Raw genomic sequence first — 14,445 nt, forward strand, 5'->3', positions numbered from 1 at the left:
ACACACTGGGTGCAGTGTACACTGCTTGGGTGATGGGTGCCTATGTACCAATTAGCAGAAAAAGATAAAAATTTCTTCTGTTCGTGGAGTTTGTGTTCAGTGGTTTTTGTCTAAAAATATTTAAATTATCAAAAGGCAAACATTATTTAAGGCCTAATTACTAAGCTTTGTATTTGACCTCAGGGACATTTATGACTACCCTGGAGGTTGTGTAATATATCGGATACATGCAGAGCTGCAGTCAGACAGTTCTGCCTCCTGTTAGCTGGGCAGCTATAGACAATTAATTTAACCTCTTTGTGCCTTTGCTTTCTCATCAATAATAATGAAGGTATCTGATTTTCATGAGAATTAAATGAAATGGACAGTGCTCAGGACAGTGCCTGGCACTGTGCGGTAGTGTATGGTAGATACTAGATAAACATCGACTACTATTATTGTGTTATAATAAGAATTATTATTAAAGTGTCTGAACTTTTAGAGACTTTTATGGTAAGTATTTTTGGTTATTTTTTGGTTGACCCCTGGATAATTAAAATGTTACAATATGTGGTTTTTTTCTAGGTCACTGTGCTTGTCTCACTGATTTGGCAATTTAATTGTCTAAATTTTTTCTCATTCTGACTTTCAAGAGCATGGATTTGAGCATTTGTCATCACATAGATAGGTGATAGACAGATCTGAATTCTTTGTTCAAGATCATGAATACTACTGGTGATTTGAGTGACATAATCACAATAATAGACAGATACATAAATGATAGATGGATGATAGATAGATTTTAAAGTTTTTTTTTTTTTTGAGATGGAGTCTCGTTCGTCACCCAGGCTGGAGTGCAGTCGCTCAATCTCGGCTCACTGCAACCTCTGCCTCCCGGGTTCACGCCATTCTCCTGCCTCAGCCTCCCGAGTAGCTGGGACTACAGGCGCCTGCCACCGCACCCGGCTAATTTTTTGTATTTTTAGTAAAGACAGGGTTTCACCATGTTAGCCAGGATGGTCTCCATCTCCTGACCTCGTGATCCGCCCGCCTAGGCCTCCCAAAGTGCTGGGATTACAGGCATGAGCCATCGCGCCCGGCCAGATTTTAAACTTTTAAAATCTTAAGTAGTTTCTTGTTTTTGCCTGATGGTTTTCTTCTACTTCAAAGCGGGGACTATATCTTACATTTTCTTGGTATTCGATATAGTGCCCAGGACAGCTATGGAAATACAGTTGATGGATGGATGGGTGAATGAATGGATGAATGAACAGTCGGATGAAAGAACGATGAATGAAAAGTGGATGCCTGGGTTCTACAACAGCTACTGATTTACTGGATGTGGGGACAGAAGGGGTTAAAAATTCCATCAAATTGAGGGACTCTTTCTCTCTCAAAGACAAAATTGGGGTAATTATCTTCTCTTAATTCTAGCAATCATTAGCGCTTAAGGCTCAACACTTTTATTGTGCTTCAAACCACAGATAATCCACAGATAACAACTGTGATTCACTTGTGACTTTCCACAGAAGTCAACTTGTCAGACACTGCCCTGTGGCTACTTGCATAGGGCTGGAGCTGGTGGCCATATTATAATCCTTTCCCATTGTTCACAAAGCAGCTTTGGTCTTTGATGATGGGACATCAAGTTTCCATGACCACTAATGCAGGGAAGAGCTTTACTGCCTGAAGTGCAGCACTCTGCATTTTTTCCTCTTATCACACACAGTTAGGGACACTGTGGTAGCCTTTCATTTCTTTAGGTTCTACGGAGCTGGGTTATAAGGATGATGCTGGAGGACCACACTAGGTTGTGTGGGCAAGCTGGGATGGGGGTGGTTAGTGCAGTGGATAATTTAGGATTCTGCCCTTGTCATCTTCTTCTCTTCCCTTAGGGGCAGGTGTGAGACCGAAGTCATGTGACAATTAAGTGTTGTCATCGTGAAGATAGTAATCATTTCAACACATGAATACCAAAATGCAACTTTTCATTTGCCTTATCTATTAGCTTTAGTCTTTTGCTATCAGCTTAAACTTCTATCCTTGACTTCAGAAGACACTGCATTTATTGATTGTCCTCATTTTCCAAATCACTTATTGCACACAAACACACTTTTCGATGCTTTCCCTAAACTTACTGTATGTGCGCCTGAGTGGCTGGGTTATTACCTGAACAAGGGTGTGGATCTTAAGGCCAGATTCCTTGATGAGATTGTAATATTTTTCCATTCGATCATGCTGATCATCCAGAGAAAGAAGGGATTCTCTTTTTCCATCTTTTCTCTTAAATATTGGAGCCACCCATGTTTTCATGATGTTTTGGATCTCTTCCACATTGTCTTTAGTTTTCTGAATTCTTTGTTCAAGATCATGAATACTACTGGTGATTTGAGTGACATAATCGCAAACGCCTGCTCCTCAAAAGAAATAGAATTAATTGAAATAGCCTGCAGTGGGAAAGCTAAAGGGCTAGTTGCTATGAAATGTAGGGATTTAATACTTGCGAGTGTTATAAGACTTTTCTATACAGGTAACTTCATTATCATCAGAATATTCTCCCTCCTAGTTGTATTAAAAAGACAACCTTTACCATGATCCTGATTATGGAGGAAGAGAAAGGGGTAATGCTTACTTACCAAGCACACAAAAGTTGGCACAGCTGCTAGGGAATACAATTTTATATCCAAATACCAGTGAGACTTGATGACCTTATTTGGGTTAATCTTTCTTTTCATGTTTTAAGCACTTGCATCATGTTAAATTTTGAAACTGTCTTTTCCTCTTGCACATGAACTAAAGTTCTAACTTGTTTAATATGGCATTCTAAGACTTTCATGAATCAACTGTAATCTTTTTTTTTTTTTCAAACTTTAACCCTTCTGAGGACCCTAATTCGAATTAATCTCCCTCCCCTGTGATTCCCTCCTGTGATTCTGTCCTGTGAATCCCTCTCCTGTGATTGGTCACACTTTAACTCTATGATGGCTTTTAATGAAAGTCATCATGTGGCTCCGTATAACTTAGGTTGTATATCTGTCTGTTGTCCCCACTAAATGTGAGCTTTTTGAGGGTACAGACCATGTCCCATACACCTCAAATCTCTCTAGTTTGTCACACAGTATCCTGCAGATATTAATCAGCCAATGAAAGTATATTGAATTGAGAGATACCAGAGAAGTCAATGCATACTGCTTTAAGATGTTTACAATCTAGTTAAGAAAATTAAATAACAAAGATAATATAGTAAGAGCTCTCACTCGTGGAGCACCCAATGTATGCTGGAGACTGTAGGAGATCTTATGCAACCTCTGAGCCTCCCAATGTGCATGGCAGCAAGGTTTTCTAAATTTACCAACTATATCCATAGAGAAGAAAGAAAAGGAATACCAACTCTTTTTGCCTTCTCTGCTTGGATATGTGTCAAAGGAGAAGACAGACTTATGTTTCAAACCCAAATAAGATTGCCAGGGAATAATTGGAGGTTCTATGAACTTTATTAGATCCTCGAATCTCCATGTTTTTGTCAGACTTCAGATGGTGCCCTGTTACCTTCTGTTTTCCAGTTCAAAGTCTCCTCTGCTGCTCTGAGGCGGAGATCAATATTTTGCAGCTCTTCCTCCACTAATGGAAATTCCACCTCCAGCAGAGTTTTCATAACCTTATTGTACCAATTCGCCATCAACTCCAAATTAGCCACAAGCTGCCGATAGAAATCCCTGGAGGAGAACATGGCTGCTGCTGTCTCAGGGATGTGTGTCATCTCTCTGGCTTCAAGATAGCTCATTTCTTTCAGCACTGAAAGCAGCTGGAGAAAAAAGCAACACAAGTGTCTGTCGTTCAGTGACAATGAATAATCTGCAGCATTGGTCAAGGACTGGACAATCCCAGGAGGCCCAAAGATCTTCTGGGTCTCTTCTTAAGTTCTGCTCCTATCAGTTTCTTAAATCTAGTCTCAGAAAAGGAAAATCAAGTATCAGGCAGAAGGAAGATGTCTCCGACAGACACAAGGCTCCTAAATCTGTAGATCATAAAGAAGAGGAAAATCTGAGAACAGAGGCAAGAGTGATAGCAGGGGAGGGCTTTGCCTTCTGTGCTTTGGGCAACGTGGCTGCGGAAATGATGGGCTTATGCTGGCCCAGCCAGTTTCCGATCAAGGGTGGTGGTGGTCTAAAGGAGGAGAATCATCTGGCCTGGGCTACCAACATTCATGAGAAGCCTCAAGTTCAGACTTCTGGCATTCTCTCCAAATGAAACAGTCATAGTGAGACGCTGGCAGGATTGAGAGGAGGTGCCCATAATGAAACTTTAGTTATTCAATGTAATCATTTGGAATACCCCACAACTTCCGTAACCCTCTGCTGGCATTTCCTTGTGTCTTAACATGCTAGGGGTTCCGGAAATGGAACTCATCCAGGCTGCTCCGAACTTCTGTGGGGTTCCAAATTTAGCAGCAACTGAAGAAGTGAGAAACCAAGTAGATAGAGTCCAATGAAACAACAGGGTTTCCATGCACCTCTTCTTCATCCTTCCTTATTTATTGATGTTCCTATCTGAACCCATGAGGACTGACGGGCATAGGTACAGGTGATGAAACAGATGGCCCCAGGTTCTCCCTATCTCCCCCTCATATAAAGACACCCGGCTCCTAGCTCTCCTTCCAGTGCTCTGGGCCAATTCTTTATTGCGAGTGGGCAAACCCTAGTCAGCAATCAGACAAATGCTAACCATTTTGTGGGGAAATGGGCTCAGTCTTCTAGTTTTCTTAGAAGTAAGCTCAAGACAGATACTAAAAATTTAACTATAAAAAGTGAAAGGAAAATAACTAAAAGGAAAGATCTGGGGCTATTAATATAATAGGGAAGTAGAGAAAGTCATTCCAAACATAAAACCACAAAATAAAACATAAAAATTTTGGGGCATAAAATATCAACGTAAAATGGCCAACATATTTGGCCATTTAAACTGGCAAAATTTTTGGATCAGATTTCTTAGTATCTGTCACATATTTCCTGAGTATCCTAACAAATTCACAGGAAGAGAGGGCACTTCTGCTAGCAAATGGGCAAAGGACATGAACAAGCAATTCAAAGAAGAATAAATATACATGAGTAATGAACACATGATAAAAATTCAAATTTGCTAGTAATTAAATAAACACAAATGGAACAACATTGAGGTTTTTTTTTTTTCGTTGAACAGTCTGGAAACTATTTGAAGAAATGAACAATATCTTGTTGGCAGGAAAATGACTGAGTTCCATCTTTCTAAAGAACAAGTTGATAGTATACATGAAAAGTCTCAAAATGTGAATGCCCTTTGGCCCAGAATTTGCATTTCTGGACTGTTATCCTGAAGAAATAATCAAGAATGCATACAATAAAAACTAGGGATATTTGTTGTAGCATTATTTATACCATGCTTTATCCAATTTAAGATGTCATCCGTTGTAAGATTCACTATTATTTTATATGCAACAAAAGAAAAAAGAAAAACATGCAGTCTATTAAACTACAAACATGCCAATTTCAGAGATATAAATATGTAAAAAGAGGCTTCCTAGAATCCAAGAAATACAGACTGATGAAACAGTAAAATAATGTAAATGTCCAACAATAAGACATTTAAAATAATTTAAATGATTCACATAAATTTGAAAAAATTAACCTATACGATTCTTATCTTGTCCCCAGAAGGGCAAATTTCTGATCATGTCCCTCTAGACCGAGAAGTGTGTCACTGTTCATTCTTAATAGCCCAGCTTTGGCCACATTGCTTGAAGTTGTATGTCAAGGGGTGACTGTGTGCTTCTTTGACTTGTTAAGCTTGTAACTGTCCTCCATCAACTCACATTATAGTTTAGGTATTAATATTTATTCCTCCCCTACCTTTTTCCTCTTGCTTCCCTCCTTTCCCTTCTATGGCCTGCAAACATCTATAACGTGCGCCCTATGTGTTACACATTAAGGCAGATAAGGTCCTTGTCCTTGGAGTATATAGAGGCTGGTCCATCTTCAATGCAGGACTAAGTATGGTTATATACCAAGGACTTAATTATGATATAGTAATATATCTTATACCAAGGATTTATCTCAAGGGCTTAATTACTATATTACAATATGGAGACTGTGGGCCTACTTGGTAATCCAGATATTCATCTCTTTAGGCATTTAATATTCAATATTGCTCACAGTGAATGCCAATAAAATTGATTCAAGGGGTTCAGTAAGTTAAACAGATTCATGTCTTGCCAAAGTGAAGAAATGAATTTTCTATATTCCTTGTTGACTTTGATTGCAGAGGAGGAAGCGATGTTTCACTTAAACTGCAATTTTCTTGAAAGATGCCAATATGCCATCAGCTTGGTTTTCAGCTCAATCTATAGTGCATTTCTGGAGCACATGCCATCAAGGCAGATGTAGGTGACTTCTTTTAGTTTAGTGTGACCAATACCGTTTTTTTCAACCTGAGTAATATTATTTTTGATACAAACTAACCTTTAGTTATCATTTTTCTTCAGCATTAAACTTTCTGTGGCTGCTGTGGTCCCCACTGGTCTTCTACCCTTCCGATCATCTAAAACAGTTTCTCAACCTCAGCACTATTGACATTTTTGGACTGTTATGGTACACTTTCCTGTGTATTGCAGGATATTTAGCAGTGTCCCTGGTATCTATCCACTAAATGCCATTGGCAATTCCACCTAGTTTGACAAACAAAAATGTTTCCACGAGGACAAAATCACCACCAGTTGAGAACCACTAATCTAGAGTCTTATTTCCAAAGCCACTCCTCTGGGATTTACCATATGCCATCTAGTGAAGATACAATTTTGAATGTTAAGGTTGTGACCCCCAACTAGACCATGGGTTCCTTGAGGGCAGGAGCCAAGTCTTATATGCCCTTGGTTGGCCCTCCAGCATCTAGTCAATGGCCTTCAGGCATGGTAAATATTCAGGGTAGGCCCAGTGGGCTATGTTTGTTACTACATGATTGGTGATCTTTTGTAGTGTTTCCTGTTGTGCAAAATCAAAGCAAATATATTGAGCAACCCTAGTGAAAAATGTGAACATGGGCCACTTAATAAAACACTACGCTCCAGGATTCATCCCAGAAAAGAAATCCAGGGTACAAAGTATTTTGAGCATCTTTTGCATGCTCTTACAAAAAGTTTTTATGCTGAGAGGCTGAGGCAGGAGAATCACTCGAACCCGGGAGGCGGGGTTGTAGTGAGCTGAGATCGTGCCACTGCACTCTAGCCTGGGCGACAAGAGTGAAACTCCGTCTCAAAAGAAAAAGTCTTTATGCCTTCAAAATCAGCAGAATTCAAAGAAACTCTTCAGGCACCCAAAAGAGAGCTACTGTCAGCCGACTAACCTGTGGGTTAAAGTTGACAGTGATCTCCTTCGTCTCTGGGTCACGTTTCAGAAGTGGTTGGGAAAGATTGTACTGTGACTTCTCTGATACTGTCCGGCACCAGTCCTCATAAAGTCTTGTCTCATACCTGCGAGGGTCAGAGACAACAGCCACCTCATAAGCCCCCTCCTCCCAGCTCCCCAGTGCCTGGTCATAATCTGTGTTTAACATGAATTGAAGATACTACTAGTCATTGACCCAGCCAGACTGGGTCAGCTTCTGTGAGTAACCACAAATTTATTTATTTCTTTCTTCCTTTCTTTCCTTTCTTCTTTCTTTCTTTTTTTTCTTTCTCTCTTTCTTTCTTTTTTTCTCTCTCTCTCTTCCTTTCTTTCTTTCTCTCTCCCTCTCTCCCTTCCTCCCTCCTTCCCTCCCTCCCTCCCTTCCTCCCTTCCTCTCTCTTTCTCTTTCTTTCCTTTCAAGACAGAGTTTCACTCTTGCCACCCAGGCTGGAGTGCAACGGTGTGATCTCGGCTCACTGCAACCTCCGCCTCCCAGGTTCAAGCTATTCTCCTGCCTCAGCCCCCTGAGTAGCTGGGATTACAGGCATGTGCCATCACATCTGGCTAATTTTGTATTTTTAATAGAAATGGGGTTTCTCCATGTTGTTCAGGCTGGTCTCGAACTCCCGACCTCAGGTGATCTGCCTGCCTCGGCCTTCCAAAGTGCTGGGATTAAACGCTTGAGCCACCATGCCCGGCCGTAACCACAGATTTCTAAAGGTAGCATCGCTTAAATCACAAAAGAGAAGAAAGACCCCATGAGATCTTTTGGGGGGATAAGGAAGTTGTGATTAGTCTCAGTAAATGTTGGAAGAAGTTACTGGGGAAGATTTGCTCTCACACTAATCTTTATGTAGCTCATGGACGTTCATCATTTAGTAATTACACACTGACAACACCTACCATGTGCTGGGCTTGGGGGATAAAAATGATGGATGAGTACCTGACAGTCAAGGCAGTTAATGGTGGGGATTGCAGGCGAGCAGATCACCCTGACACAGTGTAGCAAGTGCAATCCTGAACAAATGTACAGCTGTAATCCAAGCACTTTGGGAGGCCAAGGCAGGTGGATCACCTGAGGTCAGGAGTTCGAGACCAGCCTGACCAACATGGAGAAACCCTGTCTCTACTCAAAAAAAAAAAAAAAAAAATTAGCTGGGTGTGGTGGCTCATCCCTGTAACGTCAGCTACTTGGGAGGCTGAGGCAGGAGAATCACTTGAACTTGGGAGGCAGGTTGTAGTGAGCAGAGATCATGCCATTGCACTCCAGCCTGGGCAACAAGAGTGAAACTCGAAAGAAAAGAAAGAAAGAAAGAAAAAGAGAGAGAGAGAGAGGGAGGGAGGGAGGAAGGGAGGGAGGGAGGGAGGGAGAAAGAGGAAGGAAAAGAAAGAAGGAAGGAAGGAAGGGAAAGGAAGGAAGGGGAAAGAAAGAGAGAGAGAGAAAGAAAGAAAGAAATGTACAGGAAATCAGACACCTAATGGCAGCGGCGGAGGGCTGGGGATGATAAGGAGAATGTCAGGGAAAGTTTCATAGGAGAAGTGATGAACGGACGCTTGCCTGAGTCTCAGGATAGCCAGAGGTTGGGTGGCAAAGGGAGAGTGAGCATTCCTGGCATGGCCAAACAGTAGAGGTGAGAAACAGCACCCTTGAAACTGTATGCTTGAAACAAGGATTACAGAGCATGGCAGAGGCTGGAGGTGGTGGTGAGGAGGCAAGGACCACCTTAGGGAAGACTCTTCATGTCATGTTAAGGAGGCTGTGAGAACCACTGCAAGGCCTCCCAGCTGGTGGTGGCTGTGGTGACATTATTGGATTTGGTAACAATGTGGGTACTCAGGGGGACAGATCTGGAGGCAGCAATGACTGTTAGGAAGCCACTGCGGCAGTTTGGCCTGGAGAAGTTCTAGTCTATTGTGAAGATGCTGCTGGTGGAGACAGAGGAGTGGATGGACTTGAAGTTATTTTGGAGGTAAAAGGGGTGGAATGTGTGTCACTTGGCAGGTAGAGATGCTGTTAATTAATCCGTCTGGAACAATGCTAAGTATAGGCACATCATAATCGCAAGAGCCACCATTCTTCCCTCCTGAACCGGGAGAAAGAACAAATGGCAGAAGGAGAAGGCAAAACAGTGGCTGTTTCCAGACCCTGAGCCCCCGAAAGACTTACTCAGCTTTAAAGCGGGAACAACTTTGAAGTCATATAAAATTCTCACGCTTACGCTTTCTCCATAAAGCGATGCAGGAAGTACTTTTTAAAACTCATTGTCTGTTTGTGCAGCATGCACTGCTGCTTCTGCTGGGTAAGCAGCTGTTGCAGTTTTCCGGGACTCCCATCTTGGAGTTCCGCGAGTAGCACCCTACTCCTAGCTCTAGTTCACACGCCCAGCAAAACTGCACTGGAAAAGTATTTATTTCCAGAATAGAGCTGAATTCCCCAGAGACCTATGTGTGTGCAACCCGGAAATACCGTACTCACAAATATCGCGGTTATAACATAAAACAGAGAGCGATACTTCAGAGCCACCGAGGAATCTGCATAAACTCAGAGCTGCAGAAGGCAGCGTGGAGGTTGTGCCATTTGCAGACCCACACAATCCCAGAAGTTGCTTACTTTTCTAGCAGTGAGAGCGTATCTTCATATTTTTGTTTCATTCGCTTTCCTTCTGCAGATTCCATGCAACTACTCGTACAAAAGAGAAAAAGTGACACAGAATTAGAAGAAGTTAAAATAATTATTCGAGGAACAAACTGCAGCCTCCAAGGAAGAGCGTGAATAGCTCCTTGGCTGGTTTCCAAACAGCCCTGAAAGAGCCCTTCTTCTTCCCGAACATCTCACTCTGGCCACTAGAGGGCATCTGCACTTCCTGAAATGCAGGCAGCTCTGCAAGTGTCAAGAGTTTCCTGCCCGCAGCTCCGCCAGCACCCTCACCTAGCTGGGCCAGTCACGCACCAGGTATGTGAGGTCCTTCAAAAACCTGAATAAAAGGGAAATTGAGATATGAAAAAATTCTAGGTGCCATAATTGTCTGTATTTAAGACCATCAATGTTATATACAGTCATGCACCACATAATGACATTTTGGTCAACATATATATGTGTGTATAACAGCGGTCCCGTAAGACTTTAGTGATGCTGAAAAATTCCTATTGCCTATTGACATGGTGCGAGGCATTACTCCCATGCCGGTGGTGATGCTGGTGTAAACAAACCTACTGTGCCGCCAATCGTATAAGAGTGTACAGTAATGTCCTAGGCCTTCGCATTCACTCACCTACAGCAACTTCCAGTCCTGCGAGCTCCATTCATGGCAAGTGTCCTACACAAGTGTACCATTTTTTGTCTTTTATACTTTATTTTTTGCTGTACTTTTTCTATGTTCAGATATGTTTAGATACACGAACACTTACCATAGTGCTACAATTGTCTGTAATACTCAGGACAGTCACATGCTGCACAGGTTTGTAGCCTGGGAGTGATACATTAGACCATACAGCATATTGATCATAGCGCGTATCGTTCCTAGGATACGCTAGACCATAGCTCATTTGTACCCTAGGAGCAATACGCTAGACCATAGACATAGGTTTGTGAAAATACACTCTATGATATTCACATAATGATGAAATTGCCTAAGGATATATTTCTCAGAATATAACCCCATTGTGTAAGTGATACATGATTGTCTATAACACTATATGCCAGGAAAATATCTATGTAGGTACATGTATGTTAAAATGATTTTTATATATTTAAATATATATGTTTCTCCTTTTCTGAAATCCATCTGGAACACCTGATCTGAAACACTACCACTTCTTCGCGTTTTTACATGAGTGTCCCTCCCAGTTCTTACCCCTGAAATATGTGCACATGTAATGCACATACGTGACAGTGCACATGCATGTACATATAACATGCGTAAACACAAGTGCACACAGACACACACACACACACACACACACACACGGCGGCTTCTGCAGGAATGCTAAGGACCACAGAAGAGAGTGTGGCTCGAGGTACCGTTACCCACTGGTTTTGACACTTGCTGCAACACTAATGAAAGTCCAGTTCCTGGAAAAAATTGGTGAAGTATCTTTAATTCTTCAAAACCTTCACACTAACTATGCGGAGGTTTGTTTCTGTTTGTCCTGCTGGCAAAGAGGCAGCTTACTAATCCATTTGCTCTTTAAACCAACATATGATTTCTTTCTTTTTTTTTTTGAGACAGGGTCTCGCTCTGTTGCCCAGGCTGGAGTGCAGTGGTGCGATCTCGGCTCACTGCAAGCTTCGCCTCCCGGGTTCACGCCATTCTGCTGCCTCAGCCTCCTGAATAGCTGGGACTACAGGCATCCCCCACCACGCCTGGCTAATTTTTGTGTATTTTTAGTAGAGACGGGGTTTCACCGTGTTAGCCAGGACGGTCTGGATCTCCTGACCTCGTGATCTGCCCGCCTCAGCCTCCCAAAGTGCTGGGATTACAGGCGTGAGCCACTGCTCCCGGCCCAACATAGGATTTCTTCACCAGATCCCTCGAGCTTTCCACAGAAGCCCTAGTGCCTGCAGAGAAAGCAATGAATTTGCTGGCATTTTTCCCCTCTCAATTACTCAGTTCACTTCCGTGATGAAAGGACAGATGCATCTGCCAGGCAGCAAGGAGAGGTGGAATGTGCTTCAGCCCGAATGGGCGCTTTCTCCTCCCAAGCTGCGTGATTTCCACAAGCCCCACAGGCCCCAACCCCAGGTCTCAGTTTTGTATCTAGAAAAGAATGAGGCCAGAGCAGAGTGAGGCTTCTCTCATGGGTGTGTGGCCAAGTGGGAAGTCACAGGAATAAGAACAGTGAAATTCCTACAGTTTCCATGTCACTTCATGGTGAGGAATCTAAAACATTTTCAATAACCAACCAATACCTACTATAGAGCAGAATACACTCTTTTTTTTTTTTTTTTTTTTTGAGACGGAGTTTCGCTCTTGTTTCTCAGGCCAGTGTGCAATGGTGCAATATCGGCTCACTGCAACCTCTGCCTCCAGGATTCAAGCGATTCTCCTGCCTCAGCCTCCCGAGTAGCTGGGATTACAGGCATCTGTCACCATGCCTAGCTAATTTTTTGTATTTTTAGTAGAGATGGGGTTTCACCACGTTGGCCAGGATGGTCGAAAACTCCTGACCTCAGGTGATCCACCCGCCTCGGCCTCCCAAAGTGCTGGGATTCCAGGCGTGAGCCACTGCACCTGGCCTGTAATAAATATTTGAATTCATTTTTAAAACAAGGGGGAGTTTTCACGGGAATTATAGAGGTCTCTGTTGTGTACCTTCCAGATTCCCTCTTGGGACCAAGCCCTTGTACCCCTCCAAACCTCCCTGCTTCAACCCCTGCCTCGCCCTGTCCCCTCCAGCCAGGAGTGTTGGCTGCCGCGGAAGCACCACTGCCTCCCTCTTTGGGAACAGCCTTGGCCAAAGAGAGCTGCCTGGCCCAAAGGTCATGCCCCTCCCCAGGAAAGCCCACATCCAACCAGCTGATGTGGCGGTACAGAGGCAGAACAGCTCTGAAGGGCCCAAGCTCCGAGGAGGACCGGCTGAGACACCCATTGCAACTTTCTTACAGCTCAGCAGCTCAACTTCTCTCTGCCCAATCTGTTCCCCCTCCCTCCCTCATGGGTGCGATTCCTGAAAGGCTCTCTATAAATTCCTGCACACATCATAGGTCTCCTTCCTGGGAACCGGACCTGTGACAGCTGCGGCAGTCCACGTTCTAGGGGCAGCCCTGGCATCCCTCCCCACCCCATTCACCTATCTTCTCCCTTCTGCCTTCTGCTGCTTGATTGAGATGCATGAGGGCTCAGAGCTACTCCCCACCAAACTTCCAGGGCTGGGGGTCCCCAGGAAGCATTCTGGATTAGGAGCCTGGAGAACCAGGCATTTCTTCCAGTTCTTTCTTTGGCTGTCTCTAGGACCTTGGGCAAGTCACCTCACTTCTCTCTTCATTTCCTCCATTTCTTCATCTGAAAACAAAGATCTCACCCAGACCCAAGCAGATGTTGCAGATGGGTCACCTGCAGGGCAGACCGGCCTCACAGGCATGCTTTGTTAGATCTGCGCAGTTTGAGAAAAAATGGAATCCTTGGTCATTGGAAAATTGGATGTCCAACTCTAAAATCCAGTTTCCAGCTTATCTCCACCAGTCAGGAGATTGCTCACATTGGGTCTGCTTTTCTGCTTGGCAATGCTGGAGTGGGGTGTTGGTGGCCCCCTGCAGACCCCACCCTGGCCATCCTTTCGTCTGGCCTCTGCCGGTGTTGTCTTCCCACTTGGGCCAGACCAGAGGGTCTCTAAGGCTCTTCCTAACTCCAAAATGCCTGTGAGTCCAACGGCCAGAGTTTGATTCCTTTCCTTCTATTGTGTTTTCCAAAACCTGTGTGCTCTCAGCAAGATTAAGTCTTCTAGAAAGAGGGATCAGAGAAAGACTGCCTTTCCTCAGGCAGCGTCTTAAACACAATATCACAATTAGCAGCTGAGATGCTTCTATCTCAGCTTCTAACCTCAGCTATGAAGCAAGCTGATGGTTTCCAAACCTGATCACCATCAGAATCAGAGGAGGAGCTTGCTGAAGGGGCAGATTCCCAGCCCACGCCAGATTCAGATTCAGCCAGTGACAGGTGAGGCCCTGGAACCTGCATCTTTAACAGGTTTCCCAGGGTTGTCCCAATATGGACAGAGACCTCATACTTCATTATTTTCCAGTGGTCTCAGCAGCAAGGAGACATGGTATCAAAGGGAGACGTGTGGAAGAACTCCACAGAGCTTAAAATCCCTGGCTCCTGAAATGAATCCCCCGGAGCAAAAGAAGTCAGCCAGTTACACCTCACTTCACACCAAGGGCCCTGCCCGTAAGTCCAAATGCATCAATATCATGACTGCTTGGCCAATAGCTGCCTAATCCCTTGCTGGAAATGGAAAGAAAGGAAGGTGATTTTCTCGCCTTCGTTAAGCGGGCTGCATTTCTACAACACTCGGATTCCAGAGCAGGAACAGCAGCCCAAGACAAATCTGT

General features: G+C 43.7%; 1 protein-coding gene across 1 annotated transcript in view; it reads right to left on the reverse strand.

Moving 5' to 3' along the window:
* The window catches only part of DNAH9 (dynein, axonemal, heavy chain 9), a 371,284-nt gene that overhangs the window by 315,283 nt on the left and 41,556 nt on the right, over positions 1-14,445 (reverse strand). Inside the window, exons 11-14 of the mRNA XM_011965684.1 lie at positions 10,006-10,074; positions 7,354-7,480; positions 3,529-3,784; positions 2,149-2,390 (exon numbers count right to left, since the gene is read on the reverse strand). Of these exons, the coding sequence (XP_011821074.1) occupies positions 2,149-2,390; positions 3,529-3,784; positions 7,354-7,480; positions 10,006-10,074 (694 nt within the window). The remainder of the gene's footprint in view (positions 1-2,148; positions 2,391-3,528; positions 3,785-7,353; positions 7,481-10,005; positions 10,075-14,445) is intronic.

The sequence above is a fragment of the Mandrillus leucophaeus genome, unplaced genomic scaffold (genome assembly GCF_000951045.1).
Source record: "Mandrillus leucophaeus isolate KB7577 unplaced genomic scaffold, Mleu.le_1.0 Scaffold732, whole genome shotgun sequence".
Classification (NCBI taxonomy): Eukaryota; Metazoa; Chordata; class Mammalia; order Primates; family Cercopithecidae; genus Mandrillus; species Mandrillus leucophaeus.